Raw genomic sequence first — 26,236 nt, 5'->3', positions numbered from 1 at the left:
CATAGGAGGCAGATTATCTGCCGTCCTGTTTGGTGTTCTTCCCATCCTCTCCTATTTTACACGGTCATAGTTAAGTCACATCAATATTTTATATTGATTTTTTTTTTATAAAGATAATAAGATAAAAAACAATAAGAATATAAAATGTTAATGTGGCTTAAGTATGATCGCATAAATAGGAGAAGATGGGAAGAACATCTAAATAGGAGAGCAGACAATCTGCCTCCATTATCGTACCAGTTGACACACCCCGACCGAGATCAGGGCGTGCCGGCCATCACCCGGAGATGACGTAACCATGTGCACGTGCGGAAGCTAATAGAAAGTAATATAAAAGTACGAATAATTAAAAACTAGCATACAAAGTAGTAAAAACAAGTGCTAGCGTAAGTGAGACACAAGTTCAGAGCAAGTCTACAGCAGTCAAAAAGAAAAGATGCGACAATAGTACACCCAAAGGTGACCCTACGCTGGTGAGTGTCTGTCAGAAAAGCCGGGAGAACCCTCTGGGAAACCATCGAAACTGCTAAGCAACTAGAACCTGGAAAGGCGCAAAACAAAAGCGTGAGTGGGCAAAAACAAATCTTTTCTAAAACCATTTAGTAAAATACATTCTAACCCCTCGCCGTAAAACCTGTATACTTCCCAGAAAATAACATATGTACATATGTATAGATATGCCAATCATGCTCAAGAATATGTCATGTCAGAAACTTAATATGGAAATGCAAGTGCTCAGGTATAAATCATATCAATAACATATAAACTGGCAACCGGAGTCACCTAACGTGACCTGTACGGCTGCATATAGAGCTCAAATCTCAAACTCAATAACTGAACCTGCCCACGAGTCGGAACCACCTAAAGTGGTCTGTACGACAGGCTTGGGTGTAATACATATGTACGCTTTAGTGCTATGATCACGTGAAGGCTGTGCGAATAATCGCGGGTCACCTACGAGTCGGAACCACCTAAAGTGGTCTGTACGACAGGACTGTGCACCTAACTTGGATCCAAGCTGAGCGTGTGGTGCGGGAGGTGAACATCACGTGAAGGACTGTGCCCTACTCTAGGCGAGAGCACTAACACCGGGAGTGCAGGTTATGAGCTCTCTAAGCCTCTCAAACCACTACTGAAATATAAACGTGAATACCACTTACTTGGCACTTACATGTGGGTCCACAGCACCAAATATGCATATGTATATGTATGCCACTACTAATGCATGTGATGATGCATAAAGGATAATAATATGGTGCATGGCATAAAACAAATAACCATTTTAATCAATTTCTGGGAATATAAATGTATATAGGTATATATGGAAAACCAAAAGCCCATTCACTGGTAAGTGGAAGGGTCGTAGCCCCCCTGCCTCGAGTGACCACGCTCGTCCTCGAGGTACGTATCACCTATACGCGAAACAACTACAAAAACGTTAATTTTAAAGCACATAACCAACTTCTCGTAATAACTTCTCATACATTGCTCAAATTGGACAAATGAATATACCAACGTGCTCTACACAACCTCAGGATCACACCAGAATTTTTAGAAAAATTTTTCTCCGCCGCACGCGCAGGCATGTGCCTGGCACGCTGACGGCGTCAACTGACGCCGTGAGGAATATTCCGTTAGTTCTAACGGATTCCGTCAACGGCATCAGGAATATTCCGTCAGATTTGACGGAATATTCCGTCACCTTCTCCGGCGACGTCGCCGGCGCCGGAAACTAGAAAAACCTGCAATTCGTGTTTTCTCGCTCGATTCTCAACCATTTTCCATGATTCTAACACCAAATTGAAGCTTAGGACTAGTAGAACACGATCACACAAGTTTTAAGGGCTAAAAGTCACGAGATCTTACCTGTCCACACAAACCAAAACCGGCCAAGTTCGAACAGGACGATCCTGACGTCAAAACTCTTCCAACGAAGCACTCCGAGACTCCTTGGGACACCACTAAGCTATCTATGAATTTCAAATTCCCAAAAACGTAATGAAATAAGTTTGCATGAATAGTACTCAAAACTACCATTGTCGAATCGACGTGAAAACGACGGATTTCTTACCTGAAAATGGTACGATTGTGCTCCCATGAGCTTCACGATCTCGACTGTGCCCTTAGTTTCCTCGATCTGTAATGGTTTGGTGTAGTTGTGTGTGTGTCCGTACGTTCGAAGGAAGAAGAAGAAAGAAGGGAGCTCGGGAGAGAGAGACAGGGAAAGAGACAGAGAGAGACAGTGAAGGTGAGAGTGTGTGTGTGGCCCAGCACTTGCCAACACCACACCAAGCAACCAAAAACATAACGAAACGAATTAGGGGCAAAGTTGTAATTTTGCAAGTACGTTAACATGAATTTTGGGACGGGCTGTCACACCAGTGCCCACACTCCTCATATAAAAAATGTCATCAATATTAGAACGACACTTGTCTACAATCTAAAGGTATATAAGCCTTTGCATCTAAGCCCTATATGTGTCCAATTGACTCAAGTAAATCATAGCGACGTGAATCATGGAAACCACTAGACAATTTACTTTTCAACAGTCCGTGCTTGGATATTTTTGTATTCTTTCTGATAGGGTCGCAGAGAAATCTTGACCTTTGCTCTTTGATTCAAATCTTCCATTGATCGATGACGAATACCATGAACAGTGTAAAGTTTGTTTCATTTTCCATGGTTAATTCATGGTGGAACCTGAACTAAAACTGTTGGGAGTGGAATTCTCCTCTCTCTTAATTCTATCATCTTCCCTTCCCTCCTCACTCTTTTTTTGTCTTTTTCTTTATATAAAAAAAATGCAAAATAAGATGTTGACCTGACTAGAAAAAGATGGAAAAAGAGATAATAAAAAGAAAAAGAATCTTACTCCGTCATAAAAATGGGTAATCCTCGAAAGGCTGAATTTGTGCGCAAAATTTTATAAACTAAATAACATAGAAGTTAGCAAGTAATCGTTTACCATAATGGTGGAAATGTGTTGAGCCCTTGCATGACGGCGTGGGTTCAAACCCCGTTGGTGGCTAATCTAACAAAATATATCATTTGAAAAAAAAAAAAAAAAACATAGAAGTTGATGAATAAATTATGACTTAAAATGTTAATAAACGTATTTATTTTTATTAGTGATATATCATTTAATTTGTAAATTTAGTCCATAAATTTAATTTTCTATGCATTACCCTAAAAAGGGGCTAAAATGATATATAGGCTTTACTTATTTTTATTAGTGACACATCATTTAATTTGTAAATTTTATCTATAAATTATGTGATTAAAAATTATTATAATTGCACAATTTACGATGAATGAATGTAATAAAAAAATCTTCAAGATCTTTACAAAGAGAATCTGTAAACTCCTCTCTCCTTCCATAAAGCCTTTCAACACGGAAAAGTCTTGCATACAACCGGCAAGGACTTTCCTTCAATTTTTGGTTTTTTGTCCTCGTTCAAGTGTATTGAAACTTGACTATAATTTTTCGTGAAGTTTCAGAAACAATGAAGGTAAACTCCTCTCTCCTTCCATAAAGCCTTTCAACACGGAAAAGTCTTGCAGACAACCGGCAAGGACTTTCCTTCAATTTTTGGTTTTTTGTCCTCGTTCAAGTGTATTGAAACTTGACTATAATTTTTCGTGAAGTTTCAGAAACAATGAAGCAAATTGAGAGATGTTCAGACGAAGGTAGATTGTCTGCCCTTCTATTTGAGTATCTTTCTCATTCTCTTCTATTTGTATGGTCACGGTTAAACCACGTCAACATTTTATATTCCTATTGTTTTTTGTCTTATTATCTCTATAAAAAAATCAATATAAAATGTTCTAATTCAATTAATTTAATTGTGTAAACCAATGACAAAGTCTAAGCCAGCTCTCAATTAATTTAATTGTGTAATCCATCAATTAATCATATTGCAGTCTTTGCAGGCTTGTTCTGATTCAATTTCAATAATTAATCAGTCCCGGTTTATACCGTGGATTTGGCTTATATATGAGCAGATTAATTTGCTCTTATCCATACGGCAAGAAATGAGAATTCGAGTTAGAAAGGTGGTTAGCAATGTGTTCATAATAGTTGAGCTGGGAATTGCGATTTTGTAGCAATAGGTCAGGTCAACAAGTAAAGCCAAATTAACGAGTTCAAATCTACTGCACTTATGTTTCATCTGCTTGCATCCGCTGCTGACAAGTGTCCTATAACACCGTCAGCAAAAGTACGCGGATGGAGGGTGAGCAGAGGAGACTTGTGCACCGCAGATTTGAACTCCAAAGGAACCATTGCCACCAACTGGGATTGACTAGTAAATTGCATGCAATTTGCCCTTAACAAAGTGAACGGGTTGTCTCTGGTTTTGCATCCACACCTCCCCAAGTCTCTCCCCAAGTCTCCTTTTAAAAAGTAACAAAACAACCACCATTTTGTCGTTGCCTACCATGATTCGTGAAGCCTTTCAAATCATCAGTTCAAAAATTCTTACATACAGCTTGTAATTCCAAAATTATACCCCACCACAATACAATACTAGTTATGGGGATTATTCCACCTCTTTTTACAACAATTTCTTGAATTTAGTGTATGTCCACTGGTTGGTGAAAGGTAAGGACAAAGACTCAAACGTGTCCTTCAAGTTCAACCCATTTAATCACGTCCAACGGTCAAATTTTGCAAGGGCAATCATGGGCCATGCAAAGTCCGTCCAAATGCCTAAGCAAAAGAAGCCCAATCTGACGTCAACATGGTAATTGCCTTTGGTCTTACCCTTTTTCCTCCAAAAAAAAATAGACTTACACTAATGCAATTACTATTTAGAGTAAATAATAAAAACAATTTCAATGCCTTGCCCTTGCCCCTCCTTAAACGGGTGAATATGTGAGCTTTTTTTTTTTTTTCACTCGTCCTATAGCGTTATTCACTAACTTCTTTTACTCATATATGCAATTTCATTGTTTAGAGTGATTCTGCCATTTTGTATCTTTGGCCAGAAAGCATACAACTGATTCTGCCATTTTGTATCTTTGGCAATGGCAGGAGTATTACATGTACAGAAAATCTATGATTTGTGCTCCATATGATAAACAATTGGTTAGGTTGCAGACGACTTTCTAGATTGGAAGGAGATGTCAACATTTGTCTTTTGGCTAATATGTGTTGTACAATACATGCTGATTGAAATTCGAAAGTGACTAATTCTAAGCCAGCTCTCAATTAATTTAATTGTGTAATCCATTAAGTAATCGTATTTCTGATTCAATTGCAGTAATTAATCAGTGTTGGCTTATACCCTGAACTTGGCTGATATATGAGCGGATTAATTCGCTCTTATCCCTACGGTGAGAAATAAAAATTCAAGCTAGAAAGATGATTAACAATGTGATCGTAAATGCTGAGCTGGTAACTGGGATGTTGTAGCAATAGGTCAGGTCAACAATTTAGACCAAACTAACGAGTTCATATCTGATGTGCTCAAGTTTCATCGGCCCACCCTCTCAGCATTCTCCTGCTGACGGTGTTAAGAGAAAACTTGGGCACAGATCTGAACTCCAAAAGAACCGATGCCACCAACTGGGATTGACTAGTAAATTGCATGCTTCGCCTTTAACAAAGCCAAGGGGTTGTCTCTGGTTTTGCATCAACACCTACTGAACTCTAATTTTAAAAAGTAACCAACAAAACAACCACCAATTTATAATTCATGAAGCCTTTCAAATTATCAAATTAAAAATTCTGACATACGGCTGGTAATTCCAATATGTCATAAACAAAGACATTCCACTGTTGGAGCAATATTTAAAGGGGTGTGCTATAGAAAATCACAACATGAATTACATATAAGATTAATAGAAACAACTAGAGAAAAGTAAGAGAAACTAGTAAATTTGGAGATTGAGGCTTGCATGTAATGTTCTAAAGATAGAATTTCGTCCATATTCCTGTGTAGGCATCTGTCTTTCAGGATTTAACAATCTATAATCCGAAGTCGAAGCATCTCTATCTTCGGACTCGTAAAGAACTTTATATATTCTATATTCTCAAAACATAACTCAAAATTGAACAACAAATGAAGAGCATAGAGTACCTGCACCTTTTGATAAGTACCTCCAATACGTTCTAATTATTTTGTGAAGACTAGGTCAAATATCTACGAATGGAGTGCCTGCACCTTTTGATAAGTTATGTGTCTATTGGCTTTAAACCGTATGACACCTCTTAATACAAGTATAAGTTTTTAACAGAAAGTTACACTTAAGTTGCAACCTTTGTGAAGAATAATGTCATCGCTTATCAAAAGATGGCACCAATTTGAAACACCAAAACCGTTTTCACTAATTGAATGACAACTAGCAATTTACATTCGATATTAGAAATTAAAATGTCATATAATTTCCAACAATCCCACCACGTTACAATACTAATCAAGGGGATTATTCCACTTCTTTTTATAATAATTGCTTGACTTTAGAGCATGTCCAGTTAGTGACAGATAAGGGTAAGGGCTCAAAAATGTCCACCAACCCATTTAATCATTTCCAGCAGTCCAATTTTGCAAGGACAACTAGTGGGCCACGCAAAGTCCATCCAAAAAAAGAAGAGTGCGGGTAAAACACCACGATAAGACATCAGCTGCAGACGCATGTAACGCATGCACGAAGGAGAGGAGAAATTGAGTGACCGATATCAAGTGTGCAAAAAGCAGGTATGGTTTATTCTGTTGGGCTGATATGAGTGGGTTAATTCGCTCCTATGGATCGTTGTCGTCAGGGCCGGTCCTGAGAATTTGGAGATTTTAGACAAGCCTGTGAAGTGGGGTTTTAAAATTCTTTGATTTTTGTTTCTTTGTGTATTAATTTGTATAAAAAAGAATTCGTTAAATACATAAACAGTCCTATTTTCACATCAAATATCATTAAAAATTAATATCAAAAGAAGATAAATATACAAACATTATTTAAACATTACACGATTCACGTTTTTAGACACAAATGTACTAAATGTTTGCAGTCAAGAGTTTAAGATTGAGAGTGAAGAACAATAAAACTTGATGATCAAGAGAGTGAATAACAATAAAACTTGATTGACCAGTATAATAAATTCAACGCCAATTGTTTCTCTTGTGTTTTTTTTTCTTCTAAAATCAACATCACACTAACGAATTGAATATTAAAATAATCCAATTGAATAAAAAATTATTGAAAAGAAAAATATATAATTCAAAGTTTTGATTACCTTAAAGTACAATCTTTAAGATCATATGATAGTTGGTTTAAACATTCGATAGAAATGGAGAGAATGAGAAGTTGAAAGAAAAATGATTGCAAAGAGACTTGAGTTTTATAACTTTATATGCATTTGGACAGATGGATTGGCAGTAAATTTGAAAAACAAGAAAAATTAAGAAAAATCTAGTGACTGAAAGGCGGCTTTGTGTTTCAAACTCAACACCCCAAAGAAAAATGAAGCCAACATTTCCACTGCACTAACAAATTAATTATGATATTTCTTACTTTTTTGTACTTATATGTTAATTACAAAATATAAATTTTTTTTTAGGGCCCTTATGAAGTGGGGGCTCTAGGCGGAGGCCTACTTGGACTACCCTTAGTGCCGGCCCTGGATGTCATTGGACTCAAAAAGCTCTAATACCATATACAAACTTAAGAACTGCAGGTTTTGTATATTCGACAAGAAGGTTGTTTCACATCAACTTTGCATACACAGAAAGACTTGGGTTGCGTATATTTATAGCCAATATACAGATTACATTCAGGGTTTGAAAACCCAATTTACATGGGAGGTTTGAAATTCAAATATACAAACATAAATCTTAAAGACGTTGACAAAGTCCTAAGCCTATCCAACTCCGAAGAGATAAGTCTTCGAAGCCAAATACAACACTTCAAACAGACTAACGACTCGGTCTAACAATAAGCTGTTGAGCAGTGCCAAGATCAATGTGACTCCCGGCTCAGCCTGCCACTACGTAGAACCAGGATGGTTCAGATGTTGTTTTACTACTTTGACTTCAGAGGATGTTGCTTTAGTTATATGGACCGGATCCGGAAAGTTGCTGAAAACAATTAAGACTTCTAGTTAGTTGATGTTTTTCAAAAAAAAAATTTGCTATAAACCTCTTTGGGTGCCTTTGGCATTGCCCGTTTAGTCGAAGCTGATACAACTCTAGAAGAGGGCTATGTTGTGGATAATCACAGATTCGATATTGAAGTTAAACACACATAAGCGTAGCTCGCTTTGGTACATATTGGACGTCTATATACTCAAGCCCAAAGTGAAAACTAAAATCATCCGGAGGACAGACTACATGGAGAGGACTGACTGCATGTTGCGTAGCTCGTTTAAACTTTAAGCTAGTGATTTTTTTTTCACTGCCGGCAAGTTCTTCCTCTTGCTGTACAGCCCTTCTAACACCTTGATTCCAGTTCCGAAGATACCGCATCCAAAAGCTCTATTCTTCATGAGTTTCTGTCATTGATGCATTGAGGAAAGAGTAACAGTTCATGAAATCTTGGCGCTGTCAAAAGGAAGGACCTACAGTTGATATATAATATTCTCTTTCCTGTTTTGAATCGATATGAAACTAATATTTGGTACAGCCGTAGATGCTCCGTAGTAGCTTGGAAACCAAATAAATTTTAGAAAACGACGACAGTGAACGTAAGAGTAAGAATGGAAATTTACCATTGAGAGATTGTGTTAATTTTCTCATTGAAATCAATCAGAGCTTATTAGTAATTGATGGATTAGTTCATTTGATTTCTTTTTAGTTATTTTTGGTTTTTCGATCTATAAATTTGACTTGAAAAGAGTCTTACGCATGAAAATAATTCACATATTGGTCATATCTATATATATCTCTGTGTGTGTGTCTGTGCGTCTGTTGTGTGGATTCCGAACCCACTGACTTGAGTGCATTTTTGCCCATCCCCTAAAGTGAAGGTGATGCTCACCCCCTTAATTGTCGTTAGATTAGGTTAAGTTTTAAAATTCGTGTCTTAAATTAATTAAACCAAAACTAACGGCAATTTAGGGAGGTCAGCACCACCAATGAGCAAAGTTGCACTCCACCGACTTAAAGTTTCTACAAGAAAAAGAAGGAAACAAAAAACATTTAGAAATCTGTACAGAGTAGGTTAATTAGAAACCAATCCTAATAGGAAAAGGAAATTCATACCGCTCCTAATCCTACATCACTAGGCGCGAGCACCCCTTCGCACTATAAAAATACTCACATACTCGCCAAACCTCATAACTAATAATCGAAATCCAAAAAAAATTAAGAAGCTTAACTCCGAGTCCCGTTAAGAAGTACAATTTTGCCGCAAAGGCTTGTTCAGTTAATTGAGAGCATTCACTTTTCTAGATTCGAAGTCTCAAGTTCTATTTTCCACCTCCCTTGTATCACTTAACTCCGCGATTACGAAAGTAACAAAAAGAGATTCAAGAAACCAAATATGTGTTGTGCGGAAGCGTCAACCAAGTGTGAGTGAAAAATAAACCACAATAACTGACAAAAGATAAATGGAACAATACCAACAAGAACACCAAGATTTATACTGGTTCGGCAATGCCTACATCCAGTTTGGAGACGACGGAGTATTCCACTATAATCAATGAGAACATACAATAGTGTTTATCACTCAATTTCCCAAAGACCCGAATAACCCAAACTCTCACACTTCAATAGGAAGAGAAAACCAAAAATACAAAGCAAGACAATTTGAGAAAATTCTTCTCTATGCCGAATGGCTTCTTGCTATTTTTCTTTCTTCCTTGTTTCCTTGATGTTGTATTTGAGTTATGCCTACACCTCCTTTTATAGGCCAAAGGCCTCTCATCAAGTCAAAAGAATTAGGCATAAATGCATCCATTCTTTGACCACAAATTAGGCATAAGAGCATCCATTTTATTTCCCACATGTAGCATGCCAACCATCAATTTTGACCACAAAAGTAGCCAACATCATTTGTTGGTTTTAGACTACTTTCTACTTTGTTTGAGCCAACAATCAACAATATGGACTCACCAAACGACACCAACATGGGGCCTCCACGCTGTGCAAGAGGCTGCGGCTTCTTTGGCTCTGTGACGAATATGAACATGTGCTCAAAGTGCTACAGACAGTACCTGAAAGAAGAGCAGTTTGCTAAGCCTGCAGCCATGGTAGGGTTAGCTTCAGTGGACAACACATTCAGTGACTCAAGCTCCGCTACCGCAGCCGTTATTTCTTCTTTGCCTCCACAATCTTCACAAGGTTCATCAGATTTATCGCAGAAAAAGAGGTGCTTGAGCTGCAAGAAAAGGGTCGGCCCGACAGGGTTCGAGTGCCGCTGCGGCGGTGTGTTTTGTGGGAAGCATAGGTACCCTGAAGAACACTCATGCTGTGTGGATTACAAGAAGACTGGGCAATATCTTTTGACCAAGCAAAACCCTCTTTGCAAGGGTGATAAGCTGCAGTGGAGGGTTTAGAGTTCTAGGTGAACAACTTAATTATCATAATGTTTAGTTGGCATAGATATAACATTGTCTTTGTTAGTTTAATTGCTCAATTTCAAGTTTGTAATTCTTTTCCTTTTGATTTTATGTCATTGATTATATATTGAGACACAATATAATTATTTTAGTTAATTGAATTACAATGAAAGTCAAGATTTAATTATTAGAAATTTTTTATGCATGATGTAATATTTTTATAAAAAAGAAAAAAGAAAAAAAAAAGACATATCATCGGTACAATGTTGATATTATCAATGATGTATCAATACGTACACACGAATAGTATCGATGACAAGCAATCGGTCCCGTGGCCGGTAAAAGGACATACTCATACTCTCCAAATACCAAGAACATCAATCACACTTTTTTTTTTCGTTCAACATAATGGGCCTAGTATTAGTGGGCTTTTCTTCAACCTATGGTAAGGTTAATGGGCTTAAGATAACTGGGTAGCCTATAAAAAATTTGCCACATAAATACCAAAAAATTTTACGTGTACTCCTTTAACAAAAAGAAAGGTGATTTTATGGTTTCAAAGGAAATGTCAAAATTTTACATGGATTGACATTCTTCACTCCAAATTTGAAAGTAACGCCAATTTTTCTTTTGGACACATATTTCTTTAATTTCTTCACTTATTGATTATTTTACTAACCTCAATGAAGGGGAAACTTGATATAAGTCCAATTTTTTGAGCCAATAGTAAGAAGAGTCTAGTTTATTAAAATAAGTCCAATTTGTTATGTTTAATTTTTTAATTATCAATAGTTATCTGTTCAATGATAAGATTTATTAAAAAAAAAAAATCAAATTTCTTCTCAATTATCTCCTTGCTTATTTCTTTTTATTTTTGTTTTTGTTATTTCTCGTTCTTCCTTCTGCTTTAAACCCTATTTATAGATTTTATTTTTAGTTTTTATAATCAACCTATATCATAGGTTAATTATATTTATCTACCTATATGATAGATTCTTTTATATATATATATATATATATATATATTTTATAATCAACCTATCACAGATTATGATAGATTCTTTTATATATATATATATATATATATATTTTTTATAATCAACCTATCACAGATTAATGTGTCTTACTTGTAGGTATGTTATGTTTTTTCTACCTTTTAATTAGGTTTCATATCTCACTTATGGGTATAATATACATTCATATATTTGTTACTTGAGTTAGGGTAGAATGTTTTGCAAATAAATTTATGTTAGTATATTAGTTTTTTTGTTATAAGATATTAATTATATTTTTTGGAGTTGGAAAATACATAATATTAGAAGATTTTAATTGATTTTTTATATTTGTAGAAAATATAAAATGAGTATAAAAGAAATAAAAACATATAATTAGATAATTTGACTCACTCCTAAAAACACTCTATGTTTTTGGACCTGGATCTATAGACCCCAATAAGTGAAATTTGACATTTTAATTTAACATCTTTATTGGAGATGTTTTAACAGTCACTTAAAGTTGTGTGTTAGATTTGCCCCTCCTACAACATGATTCGTATCAATACAAAGGAACAAGTAGGGGTGGGCACGGTGCGGTTCGGTGCGGTTCCACCCCTAAATTGGAACCGGAGCCGAAATATATTAACGGTTCGATTCGGTGTGGTTCCACTTAAATTTATGACTAGAACATTACGGTTCGGTCTACACCGGTTCCGATTCGGTTCTTGCCGGTTTACGGTTCCTAATAATAAATTATTTGAACACCAAATCATTATGCATTCAAATACATCTTCTAAAACTGATTACATAAAGTTGCATACAACACATCTTTTTTAATGCAAATGTCTTTGGTAGTGGCACCAAGTCAACAAAAAGAGACAACTAAAATACATATGCACTGGTCAATTAGTCAACAAACAAAAAAATGATGAAACAAATTGCAAGTTTTCAGACTTCAGAGAGCAAGCAAGAAGCAGCAGCTCCTGTACACAATTTTTCAACCTATTATACCATGACATGTGTGTGTATATATAATTTATTTATTTATTATTAATAAAACGGTTCGGTTCGGTTTGGCCGGTTCTTGGTCATTCGAAATCGGAACCGGAACCGGAACCGGTTTGAACGGTTCGGTTCGGTTTTTCACTCAAAGTTGACTTTTCCGATCAACACGGTTTTTTTCGGTTTTTTTTTCTTACGGTTCGATGCGGTTTTGCGGTTTGGCGATTTTTATGCCCACCCCTAGGAAAAAGATCTTAAGATTCGATTTTTCAATTCAAACTAAAACACATTCACTTAATGCCCTATAAATTGTCTTTCAATGCCAGATGGTTCAATTTGGAGTGCTTTTTAACACATATCAAATACAATGATCATATGAATGTCAACCAAGAATCTGAACTCCAAAAAACCCGATGCCACTGTAAACACGAAAAATTCCTGAAACAAGAAACAAGAATACGTGTACAAAATAATATTTTTGTGTTTAATGATTTTTAGGGTTACAATCTCTTTGTAATTGGATCCTCTTATTCTATCTTCGTAGGGTGTAGGTTTGTGGATGAGCTGTTGATCCAAAGGGCCGTCGGGGCTTGATCTAGGGATGAACAGTTGATGAATGGATCTTCAAGGGGCGTTGGGCTTGATCTTGAAGAATGGGTGTATAGGTTTGTTGAGATTGTTGATCCAAAGGGCCGTTGGGGCTTGATCTTAGGATGAACGGATGATGAATGATGAACACTTTCTTCAAGGGGCCGTCGGGACTTGATCTTGAGTCGGTGGAAGTTCTTCAAGGGGCCGTTGGGGCTTGATCTTGAGTCGGTGGAAGTTCTTCAAGGGCCGTTGGGGCTTGACCTTGAAGGAGGATTTGACGAAGAACGAAGAGTGTTTTCTTGATCCTTCGGGATTTGCTTGAGAACTTTAGAGTTTCAAGGCTTCAAGGTTTTGGTGTGATGTAAATTCCCTCTTTTCTTTCTTCCCTAAAATGAATGCCTTGGCTTCCTATTTATAGAATTCCAAAACTTGATTTTTGGATTCAAATAATCAGATGAAATAAATCATTTCTGCCAGGTACTGACACGTGTCCTATTTGATAACTTTTCCAATTTATTTGGATTTTTCATTGAGTCACACGTTACATGTAAAATTTATGTGACACGTGAGCGTTGAAATTTTAATTATTGGTCCATATTTATTTCACCGAAATTTTGATGTCTACCGCCACCAACTGGGATTGACTAGTAAATTGCATGCTTCGCCTTTAACAAAGCCAAGGGGTTGTCTCTGGTTTTGCATCAACACCTACTGAACTCTAATTTTAAAAAGTAACCAACAAAACAACCACCAATTTATAATTCATGAAGCCTTTCAAATTATCAAATTAAAAATTCTGACATACGGCTGGTTATTCCAATATGACATAAACAAAGACATTCCACTGTTGGAGCAATATTTAAAGGGGTGTGCTATAGAAAATCACAACATGAATTACATATAAGATTAATATAAACAACTAGATAAAAGTAAGAGAAACTAGTAAATTTGGAGATTCAGGCTTGCATGTAATGTTCTAAAGATAGAATTTTGCCCCTATTCTTGTGTAGGCATCTGTCTTTCAGGATTTCACAACCTATAATCCGAAGTCGAAGCACCTCTATCCTCGGACTCGTAAAGAACTTTATATATTCTATATTCTCAAGACATAACTCAAAATTGAACAACAAATGAAGAGCATAGAGTACATGGGTAATACTCTTATGTCCAATACGTTCTAATTATTTTGTGAAGACTAGGTCAAATATCTACGAATGGAGTGCCTGCACCTTTTGATAAGTTATGTGTCTATTGGCTTTAAACCGTATGACACCTCTTAATACAAGTATCAGTTTTTAACAGAAAGTTACACTTAAGTTGCAACCTTTGTGAAGAATAATGTCATCGCTTATCAAAAGATGGCACCAATTTGAAACACCAAAACCGTTTTCACTACTTGAATGACAACTAGCAATTTACTTTCGATATTAGAAATTAAAATGTCATATAATTTCTAACAATCCCACCACATTACAATACTAGTCAAGGGGATTATTCCACTTCTTTTTATAATAATTTCTTGACTTTAGAGCATGTCCAGTTAGTGACAGATAAGGGTAAGGGCTCAAAAATGTCCACCAACCCATTTAATCATTTCCAGCAGTCCAATTTTGCAAGGACAACTAGTGGGCCATGCAAAGTCCGTCCAAAAGCAAAAGAAGAGTGCGGGTAAAACACCACGATAAGACATCAGCTGCAGACGCATGTAACGCATGCACGAAGAAGGAGAGGAGAAATTGAGTGACCGATATCAAGTGTGCAAAAAGCAGGTATGGTTTATTCTGTTGGGCTGATATCAGTGGGTTAATTCGCTCCTATGGATCGTTGTCGTCAGGACCGGTCCTGAGAATTTGGGAATTTTAGGAAGTGGGGTTCTAAAATTCTCTGATTTTTGGTTCTTTGTATATTAATTTGTATAAAAAAAGAATTCGTTAAATACATAAAAAGTCATATTTTCACATCAAATGTCATTAAAAATTAATATCAAAAGAAGATAAATATACAAACATTATTTAAACATTACACGATTCACGTTTTTAGACACAAATGTACTAAATGTTTGCAGTCAAGAGTTTAAGATTGAGAGTGAAGAACAATAAAACTTGATGATCAAGAGAGTGAATAACAATAAAACTTGATTGACCAGTATAATAAATTTAACGCCAATTGTTTCTCTTGTGTTTTTTTTCTTCTAAAATCAACATCACACTAACGAATTGAATATTAAAATAATCCAATTGAATAAAAAATTATTGAAAAGAAAAATATATAATTCAAAGTTTTGATTACCTTAAAGTACAATCTTTAAGACCATATGATAGTTGGTTTAAACATTTGATAGAAATTGAGAGAATGAGAAGTTGAAAGAAAAAAGATTGCAAAGAGACTTGAGTTTTATAACTTTATATGCATTTGGACAGATGGATTGGCAGTAAATTTGAAAAACAAGAAAAATTAAGAAAAATCTAGTGACTGAAAGGCGGCTTTGTGTTTCAAACTCAACACCCCAATGAAAAATGAAGCCAACATTTCCACTACACTAACAAATGAATTATGATATTTCTTACTTTTTTTGTACTTATATGTTAATTACAAAATATAAATTTTTTTTGAGGGCCCTTATGAAGTGGGGGCTCTAGGCGGACGCCTACTTGGACTACCCTTAGGGCCGGCCCTGGATGTCATTGGACTCAAAAAGCTCTAATACCATATACAAACTTAAGAACTGCAGGTTTTGTATATTCGACAAGAAGGTTGTTTCACATCAACTTTGCATACACAGAAAGACTTGGGTTGCGTATATTTATAGCCAATATACAGATTACATTCAGGGTTTGAAAACCCAATTTACATGGGAGGTTTGAAATTCAAATATACAAACATAAATCTTAAAGACGTTGACAAAGTCCTAAGCCTATCCAACTCCGAAGAGATAAGTCTTCGAAGCCAAATACAACACTTCAAACAGACTAACGACACGGTCTAACAATAAGCTGTTGAGCAGTGCCAAGATCAATGTGACTCCTGGCTCAGCCTGCCACTACGTAGAACCAGGATGGTTCAGATGTTGTTTTACGACTTTGACTTCAGAGGATGTTGCTTTAGTTATATGGACCGGATCCGGAAAGTTGCTGAAAACAATTAAGACTTCTAGTTAGTTGATGTTTTTCAAAAAAAAATTTGCTATAAACCTCTTTGGGTGCCTTTGGCATTGCCCGTTTAGTCGAAGCTGATATAACTCTAGAAGAGGGCTATGTTGTGGATAATCACAGATTCGATATTGAAGTTAAACACACATTCAAGCGTAGCTCGCTTTGGTACATATTGGACGTCTATATACTCAAGCCCAAAGTGAAAACTAAAATCATCCGGAGGACAGACTACATGGAGAGGACTGACTGCATGTTGCGTAGCTCGCTTAAACTTTATGCTAGTGATTTTTTTTTCACATCAGTTTAAGTGCCGGCAAGTTCTTCCTCTTGCTGTACAGCCCTTCTATCACCTTGATTCCAGTTCTGAAGATACCGCATCCAAAAGCTCTATTCTTCATGAGTTTCTGTCATTGATGCATTGAGGAAAGAGTAACAGTTCATGAAATCTTGGCGCTGTCAAAAGGAAGGACCTACAATTGATATATATAATTCTCTTTCCTGTTTTGAATCGATATGAAACTAATATTTGGTACAGCCGTAGATGCTCCGTAGTAGCTTGGAAACCAAATAAATTTTAGAAAACGACGACAGTGAACGTAAGAGTAAGAATGGAAATTTACCATTGAGAGATTGTGTTAATTTTCTCATTGAAATCAATCAGAGCTTATTAGTAATTGATGGATTAGTTCATTTGATTTCTATTTAGTTATTTTTGGTTTTTCGATCTATAAATTTGACTTGAAAAGACTCTTACGCATGAAAATAATTCACATATCGGTCATATCTATATATATCTGTGTGTGTGTGTCTGTGCGTCTGTTGTGTGGATTCCGAACCCACTGACTTGAGTGCATTTTTGCCCATCCCCTAAAGTGAAGGTGATGCTCACCCCCTTAATTGTTGTTAGATTAGGTTAAGTTTTAAAATTCGCGTCTTAAATTAATTAAACCAAAACTAACGGCAATTTAGGGAGGTCAGCACCACCAATGAGCAAAGTTGCACTCCACCGACTTAAAGTTTCTACAAGAAAAAGAAGGAAACAAAAAACATTTAGAAATCTGTACAGAGTAGGTTAATTAGAAACCAATCCTAATAGGAAAAGGAAATTCATACCGCTCCTAATCCTACATCACTAGGCGCGAGCACCCCTTCGCACTATAAAACTACTCACATACTCGCCAAACCTCATAACTAATAATCGAAATCCAAAAAAAATTAAGAAGCTTAACTCCGAGTCCCGTTAAGAAGTACAATTTTGCCGCAAAGGCTTGTTCAGTTAATTGAGAGCATTCACTTTTCTAGATTCGAAGTCTCAAGTTCTATTTTCCACCTCCCTTGTATCACTTAACTCCGCGATTACGAAAGTAACAAAAAGAGATTCAAGAAACCAAATATGGACTCACCAAACGACACCAACATGGAGCCTCCACGCTGTGCAAGAGGCTGCGGCTTCTTTGGCTCTGTGACGAATATGAACATGTGCTCAAAGTGCTACAGACAGTACCTGAAAGAAGAGCAGTTTGCTAAGCCTGCAGCCATGGTAGGGTTAGCTTCAGTGGACAACACACTCGGTGACTCAAGCTCCGCTACCGCAGCCGTTATTTCTTCTTTGCCTCCACAATCTTCACAAGGTTCATCAGATTTATCGCAGAAAAAGAGGTGCTTGAGCTGCAAGAAAAGGGTCGGCCCGACAGGGTTCGAGTGCCGCTGCGGCGGTGTGTTTTGTGGGAAGCATAGGTACCCTGAAGAACACTCATGCTGTGTGGATTACAAGAAGACTGGGCAATATCTTTTGACCAAGCAAAACCCTCTTTGCAAGGGTGATAAGCTGCAGTGGAGGGTTTAGAGTTCTAGGTGAACAACTTAATTATCATAATGTTTAGTTGGCATAGCTATAACATTGTCTTTGTTAGTTTAATTGCTCAATTTCGAGTTTGTAATTCTTTTCCTTTTGATTTTATGTCATTGATTATATATTGAGACACAATATAATTATTTTAGTTAATTGAATTACAATTAAAGTCGAGATTTAATTATTAGAAAATTTTTATGCATGATGTAATATTTTTATAAAAAAAAAAAAAAAAAAAAAAATAGAAGACATATCATCGGTACAATATTGATATTATCTATGATGTATCAATACGTACACACGAATAGTATCGATGACAAACAATCGGTCCCGTAGCCGGTAAAAGGACATACTCATACTCTCCAAATACCAGGAACATCAATCACACTTTTTTTTTCCCTTCAACATAACGGGCCTAGGATTAGTGGGCTTTTCTTCAACACATGGAACCTAAGGTTAATGGGCTTAAGATAACTGGGTAGCCTATAAAAAATTTGCCACATAAATGCCAAAAAATTTTACGTGGACTCCTTTAACAAAAAGAAAGGTGATTTTATGGTTTTCAAGGAAATGTCAAAATCCTACATGGATTAACATTCTTCATTCCAAATTTGAAAATAACGCCAATTTTTCTTTTGGACACATATTTCTTTAATTTCTTCACTTATTGATTATTTTACATGAATGGGAAACTTGATATAAGTCCAATTTTTTGAGCCAATAGTAAGAATAGTCCAGTTTATTAAAATAAGTCCAATTTGTTATATATAATTTTTTTAATTATCAATAGTTATCTGTTCAATGATAAGATTTATTAAAAAAAAAAATCAAATTTCTTCCCAATTATCTCCTTACTTATTTCTTTTTATTTTTATTTTTGTTATTTCTCGTTCTTCCTTCTTCTTTAAACCCTTTATAGATTTTATTTTTAATTTTTATAATCAACCTATATCATAGGTTAATTATATTTATCTACCTATATGATAGATTTTTTTTTTAATTTTATTTTATATAATCAACCTATCACAGATTAATGTGTCTTACTTGTAGATATGTTATGTTTTTTCTACCTTTTAATTAGGTTTCATATCTCATGTATAGGTATAATATACATTCATATATTTGTTACTTGAGTTAGGGTAGAATGTTTTGCAAATAAATTTATGTTAGTATATTGGTTTTTTTGTTATAAGATATTAATTATATTTTTTGGAGTTGGAAAATGCATAATATTAGAAGATTTTAATTGATTTTTAATATTTTTAGAAAGTATAAAATGAGTATAAAAGAAATAAAAACATATAATTAGATAATTGGACTCACTCCTAAAAACATTCTATTTTTTTGGATCCGGATCTAAAAACCCTAATAATGAAATTTGACATCTTTATTGGAGATGTTTTAACAGTCACTTAAAGTTGTGTGTTAGATTTGCCCCTCCTACAACATGATTCGTGTCAATACAAAGGAAAAAGATCTCAAGATTCGATTTTTCAATTCAAACTAAAACACATTCACTTAATGCCCTATAAATTGTCTTTCAATGCCAGATGGTTCAATTTGGAGTCCTTTTTAATACATATCAAAAACAATGATCATATGAATGTCAACCAAGAATCTTTTACAAATATATATTATAAGTGGGGTAATGCATCTTTGCAATTATATGAATTTCACTAAGCAAGATGCCATTAGCTGGAGGATCAAACACTTTTTTATTCCTATTTCTTTGAATTTGTGTGTTTGGATTTTAGTCCACTAGTGTTTGGGTCTGGCCGAAAGGTAGAGATTCAGACTCACATGTTCACATGAAGTCCCTTCTGGATTTACATGATTTACTTGCATGAATTCAATTTTTTATATCGTCTTGCGCTTGCGAATGTAGGTTAGGCCAATTAAATTCGGCAGTCTCGTAAGCTATATATATAATTTTTTTTTTCACGGGTAGATTAGTTTTTGTATTCAGTCAATATTGGAGAAGAGAAATTCAAACTCAGAAATTTCAAATGTTATTGGTGTAGAACAAATGGTAGATTGGATCGAAGAGGAAATCGACCGCCGAAAGACAAAAGAACGTAGTTGGAATTTGCAAATTTGACGTCCGAGCTTTGATTTGGGCCCATGGTACATTTTTGGAAAGGAAACTACGCCACGAGTCCAACTCATGGATTTCTCGTTATGTACGATGGATTTTAGCCATCTGAGGTCATTTCAGCTTCCAAAATAGTGTTTAAAGTTTTGTAATAAAATCATACCCTTATTTTCTCGTCGATTAATGTTTAATTAATGTTATTTAAATTTCTAGAAGTCCTTTGAGTTGTTCCAAACCTTTGTAATCATTATTTAAGTCATCTAGATGTAACCATTCAATCACTCAATTCTCAATTAAACAACAACCTTTCGGAGTTTCTCTCAAATTTCTGGTGAATTCTAGACTTATTCTTCAAAGGATTACGTTGGTAATTCTTTTGATTACTTCATGCTGCGTCAGCTACAAAGAATACTCTTAATCAAGCTACACATTCCTTACCATAAAAAGTACTTTTGATGAGCATAAAATGTGCTTGAATAGTGAGAAATCATATATTCGAAGTTGACATAGTTTTTACTTATATCTACTTTTTTCTAATAAAATAGTGAGGAAAATAAAAGAAAGTGGTCACGATAAAAAGGCTAGATTACACTGTAACCGAAAATTAAAAGGCTATATTATTTAGGAGTTTAAGTGGGAGTCCTTTATAAAAAAAATAAAATAAATCAAACATACGGTATCAGGTATTCTCGTTGGAATAAACTGAATTTGAAAGTTTTGGTAGTGGCGAAGTCAAGATTACCAAATAATGGAGTCATGATTTTGACGGAAATTTTTTTTTTATTGGATCATTTCGACGAGCACCTAGTAGGAACATGTCAATTCTTGTCAACATATGCTGAAGGAATATGCTAACATATGTCAACAACTATAATGATATGTGGAGGCTTGTTAAGGGTGGCTAGAGTAATGTAGAAGGTTGCCAAGAGAGCGCACAATAGAGTTACACTCAAAAAGAGATAAACGGAAGATAGGGATGATAAAGAAAAAATAGAAGAAAAATTAAGAGGAAGTTGTGTATTTAGTTTGCCTAGCTGTTTATAGGATCTAATACAATACACATACAAATATACATAAGATTTTTGAAGTTGTTGGGGTCATGAATAAATAATGACCTCATACTAGCTCCGCCAATGAGTCTTGACCAATGATGGACTCGTAGCTAAAAATGTTAAGAGCGTTTACAATTATACTCAAAATTTTGTTGTTGAATTTTCATTCCTAATATCGTCTACTTAAATAGAATCCGTACGGTAGCCGAATTTAATACCTCATCTTTTAAAATTGACAATGTCATACCTCATCTTACGAATTTGTGACAATGTCATACATTCCGTCAGTTTGTCTATCATCTATTCTGTTAAGTAGTGACGTGATTTAAAAAAATTAATTAAATATTAAAAACTAAAATTATAAAATCATTTAACAATTTTTTTTTTACATGGGGACCCACCCTTTATCCCCCTCACCTTTCCTCCCTCCTCCCATCTTCCCCCACCCCAAACCCAGATCCCACCTGCTTCTGTCTTCCCCTAACCCACCCCCTAAACTCATCACCCTCAACCTTCTTCCCCACCTATCTCCCCCGAACTCATCACCCTCACCCCTTTTCCCCTATTTCAGTCCCCAATTTTTAATTTACTTAAACAAATCAAATCCCAATTGGAATTTTGCAAATTGGGTGTGCTCTGTTACTATCCCTTTGACACCTCTACCTCGTGCATCCATCCTTTTCTTGTTCCCCTGTTCAAATCCCAATTGGAATTTCGCAAACTGGGTGCGCCGTGACGGCGTGCTCATGCGACCATGGATTGTTGCATCGCAGTAGAGGAATTAGAGCGGGAAAGGCGCCGGACTCACCAATCAAGGCACAATTATCAACCCGATTCTTCGCTAAAAGCCTAAGCTTGGCCGCTGCAAATTGCTTCACGACAAGCGACAGCGATTGGAGGTCGTTGATGCAGATCTTGATAGTCGGTTGAAGATCCTCCGGCGAAATGCTCTCGATGATCTCGATTGAGAAGTTCTCCCTCTGCAAAAACCCCTGGCATGGTTCCAGTTCTGGCACAGCCTCAGATAATTCAGAGGTCAGCGCGTTTTCCGGCGACGGCAAGCTTGCGAGCCGTTTTAATTTTCCCGATATGTCGTTGCTGCAGGCGAAGAAATCACTGAAGGCTTGGGATAGCTAGAGGTACTCATCGTCAGAAGACGCAGACTTACTAGCGAAGCTGTGGGTGCAGAGGGCAAGCTCGCCGAGGCGCATGTCAACAACCGAATTGGTTAGGTTCTCGGAGATGAAAAGCTCTCAGCGTGGGTGCAGAGGACGAGGTTTGTGAAGTTTAGGGCTTGGAGCTTGTGGACAATGGCAGAGCCGACAAGGCTGTTGTTGCAACATGAAAGGGAAAAAGGCAGAGAGAATACGGGAGGAAATGGAAGAGAGAGAGGGGAGGGATGGTGGTTCTGGGCACGGCGAGGGAGAACGAAGTGGGGATAGGATCTAGGTTTGGGGTGAGGGAAAACGGGAGAAGGGAAGAAAGGTGAGGGGGATAAAGGGTGGGTCCCCATGTGAAAAAAAAATTGTTAAATGATTTTATAATTTTAGTTTTTAATATTTTATTAATTTTTTTAAGCCACGTCACTACTTAACGGAATAGATGACAGACAAACTGACGGAAGGTATGATATTGTCACAAATTCTTAAAATGAGGTATGACATTGTCAATTTTAAAAGATGAGGTATGAAAGTGTTGTTCGACCCATAATTAAGGTAGTTTTTTGTATTTTACCCTTTATTATTTAATGAATTGCTCATAACCAAACACATGTATTACAAGTCCACAAGAAAATATTCACCTTATTTTAAAATTTTATCTTGTGATCTTTTATTGGTAGAGAGTATCAACAAATATTTTTCACATGATCATGCATGAACTATAATCTCAAAATTCATAATCCCCTACTTTTGATTTCGGAAAATATCTCAAGAAACAAATCATTTACATTTTATATCTATTTATTTCATCATATACAAACGAGAATTCGATACAAAAACGAACCCCGAAGATCTTGTCAACGCAGCTCAATTCAAAACACGATGGTAAAATTTCAGAAATCAAAATTGAAATCCAAAATACGAACTAAAATAACCCCAAAAAAAAAGAATAAGAAAACGGTTTGATTCTTTTTCCTTCACTAGCTAGCTAGAACTCTGCAAATTGAGCAACCCATTAATGGAGTTATTGCATTCAAACAAGGCCTTAGCCGTCATCTCCCTCTCAAACCTGCAAATATAATTCAACCCCACAAGCAGCTCAGTTATGGCAGCCTCCGTCTTGTCCTTGTTTGCAAAAAACAAAGTTTGCAAAAGCATAACATTTGTTTTTGGCACAATGTTTTGTTGCTCAAAGCTCCTCTCACTTTGCCATTTCATCATATTGTGCGCCAACGGCGCCAACCACTCTAGGATCTTCCCCAACGCTTCCCTCCACTCGCCGGCTAGCACCGGATCGCTGGCGGAAAACCCTACCCCTCTCAACCGGGCGCGTAGCAAAGACCTTACGCTGCTCGGCAACATCGAGTAGAGATCGTCCCTCGCGTCGACGCCAACCATTTGTGGGAATTTTATCATCTTCTCCATCACTATGATCAAGTTAGCGTAATGAAGCGACAAGGCCGCCGCGCCTAATGTGCTCGCAGGTGGCTTGAGGAGCTTCGAGTTGGACTCAAAAAACCCAATATCCTCCGAACTGTCTTTCATATCAGCGAACGTTCTGGACAGAGATTTTTTTTTATCTTGATGGTCAATCTTTGTGATACTTGTAAGGTACGACTTGCACACGGAATTTTTGTTATCTTGCTGATCAAGCTTCGGGGATCTCAAGGGCCCTGATACGAAATGACAGGTCGATTGGTTGGACGGATGGACAGTAGCTGAGGCCGAGAGGCTCCGAGGCAAAGACAACGGAGGGCATTGTCCGATACCAAAAACGAGCTTTGTCCTCGCAAGAACAGTGAAAATCGACCTCGCTATAACCCAAGTGACCGTGTCGAAGCTTCGGCTCCACAACGATCTGCCCTTCAAATACTTCACCTCATTTCTCTGCCACACGATCTTCTGCTGAAGATCGACAATTTTTTGGTCTTTAGTACTACTTGTCATCGGCGCGGAATGATTATTAATCTCGTACTCGTTGCACTTCCAGGCTTTTCCCAACGCGCTCTCGAGCGCACTAAGCTCGTCCATCTCTCTGTGGAGGGTGGACGTGATCGTGACATACCTCTCCAACTTCTTGACAGTGTTAGCATCCATTTCTTTAAATCCGAGCACCCAATTGTACGGATCGCGGCCGGAGTTGGCGAACTCGAGGAAGACGCGGTCGAAGGAGCGGAGGTGGGAGTCCTCGCATTTGGTGCTGAGTCGGGAGATTGAGTTGGCGAGAAGGCGGAGATTCTCAACGAGCTCGGCGCAGGCGAGGGCAAGGAGGAAATCGTCGTCGTTTGAGACTATTTTTCGGACGCCTTCGAGGGAGATGGACTCGTTGTGGAGGCGGATCATGTTCTTGTCGGACAGGGCCTGCCAAAGGTGGATGAGCTTCGACATGAGGCCGGCAATCTCGAAGGCCAAGACGCCGACGTTTGATTTTCTTACCGGTTTGAGTGGGTGGTGCGGGTGGTGGGTGAAGGTTCGCACGGCGTCGAAGCGGTGGGAGATTGCTGTCTTCACCTTGAGAAGCAGAGTCTCAAGTGCCATGAGTAAATATTTTATGATAAATTAACAAAAATGTTTAAATTTGAGAAGAAGACGAAGAAGATGATGTATGAGTAGAACCAGTGAGTGAGAGAAAGAGAGATAATTGAAGTGTGGGAGTTGGGGAGAGAGAGAGAGAACAGAGGAAGATAATGGAAATAATGGAGGGAGGTGGTGGAAGAAGAAAAGCTTTGGCTAAGCTTTGTAAATGTAAATTAAGCTCGTGAGGTGCTGTGGGCGTTACTTATAAAGTCTAATAAATAAATATTAAAATATTAAATAAAATGAAAAGAGGGAGAGGAGGAATTTTCGGTCATTGCCACTTGATATTACTTGTCAGTCTCTATTATAATACGTGTATAATTAAGAAATTTTTTCAAATACGACGATCGCATGACCCCACCTGTTACTAATTGATCGTGCTAGGTTTTATAACATGGATAAATGACATGGTGTATACAGTGATATTACCACGCAAGGTCGCAAAACTTTTTACTGCTTTTGCTTTTCAAGATGGTTTATGTCGGCTTGGTACTTTTATCTATGAATAAGTTATCTGCGTTTTATTCCCATAACACACCATTTTGCTTTAGAAGTGTGAATTTAACAACTGTGGCATGTTGTTATATAGGATTCAAGACTCATCGGATACATGTATGACACTCAACAACTACACTCTTTAAGACACATTTTTTCTAATTCTAAGTGAGTTCGATTTCAATTTATAGAAACTTAAAAGTTTCTATATTAATTGTGTAAAACAATACGAAGAGGTAACTATGTAGTCCATACATATCATAACAGCTAAATAAATACGTGACATAATATATGTCGCTAAAAGGTTTCTCAAGGAGTAAATCTGGGTAAAAATGTCACGCTGGCCTACACAAGACATGTTTTTGTTTTTTTTTTGGTCGAGAGGGCAATATTCATTGAACAATATAATGTACCACATTTGGATAAAGCTAATCAGCCCAACAAACAGATAAGCAAAAAACTCACAACAGATTGAGAAAGCAAGACAAGACCAATCGGTTGAAAAATATATATTAAAGCATAATCCTAACGCATATCTTGAAATGACAGAACGTTGCCGCGCCGCTGTCACGACCACCTACACAAGGCGTGGTTAGTTTTGTAGTTAAAGCATTGGTTTGTCTTTTCCGGTTAATTTTGTAGTTAAAACATTAGTCGGTAAAGAGGAACTGTTAGGTGGCTATTTGGATGCTGAAAACGTTTTTTTTTAAGATGCTGTTTGTTCTACAAAAGTCGAGTGGGAGGGCCATACCATTTTTGGTTTTTCCTTTTGATTGTTG

At 36.7% G+C, this 26,236-nt stretch overlaps 2 protein-coding genes and 1 long non-coding RNA gene across 3 annotated transcripts; 1 reads left to right on the top strand and 2 right to left on the bottom strand.

The window, feature by feature from the left end:
* Positions 1 to 8,217: 8,217 nt before the first annotated feature.
* On the bottom strand, positions 8,218 to 10,359 carry LOC148696001 (uncharacterized). The gene is made up of 2 exons (XR_015964562.1): positions 9,551 to 10,359; positions 8,218 to 9,098 (listed from the first exon to the last, which is right to left on the bottom strand). It is a non-coding gene; the product is annotated as an uncharacterized LOC148696001 (long non-coding RNA).
* Positions 10,360 to 17,405: 7,046 nt separating this feature from the next.
* LOC137734507 (putative zinc finger A20 and AN1 domain-containing stress-associated protein 8) lies at positions 17,406 to 18,109 on the top strand. The gene has a single exon (XM_068473757.2). The coding sequence runs from the start codon at positions 17,623 to 17,625 to the stop codon at positions 18,073 to 18,075; it is 453 nt and encodes a 150-aa protein (XP_068329858.2). The 5' UTR covers positions 17,406 to 17,622; the 3' UTR covers positions 18,076 to 18,109.
* Positions 18,110 to 23,151: 5,042 nt separating this feature from the next.
* On the bottom strand, positions 23,152 to 25,236 carry LOC137734963 (protein PSK SIMULATOR 3-like). The gene has a single exon (XM_068474304.2). It carries the CDS (start codon positions 24,921 to 24,923, stop codon positions 23,370 to 23,372), a length of 1,554 nt encoding a protein of 517 aa, XP_068330405.2. The 5' UTR covers positions 24,924 to 25,236; the 3' UTR covers positions 23,152 to 23,369.
* Positions 25,237 to 26,236: the final 1,000 nt, after the last annotated feature.

This window comes from Pyrus communis, chromosome 7, assembly GCF_041283825.1.
Source record: "Pyrus communis isolate YQ-2024b chromosome 7, ASM4128382v1, whole genome shotgun sequence".
Lineage (NCBI taxonomy): Eukaryota > Viridiplantae > Streptophyta > Magnoliopsida > Rosales > Rosaceae > Pyrus > Pyrus communis.
This window is presented reverse-complemented; position numbering and strand designations above follow the sequence as displayed.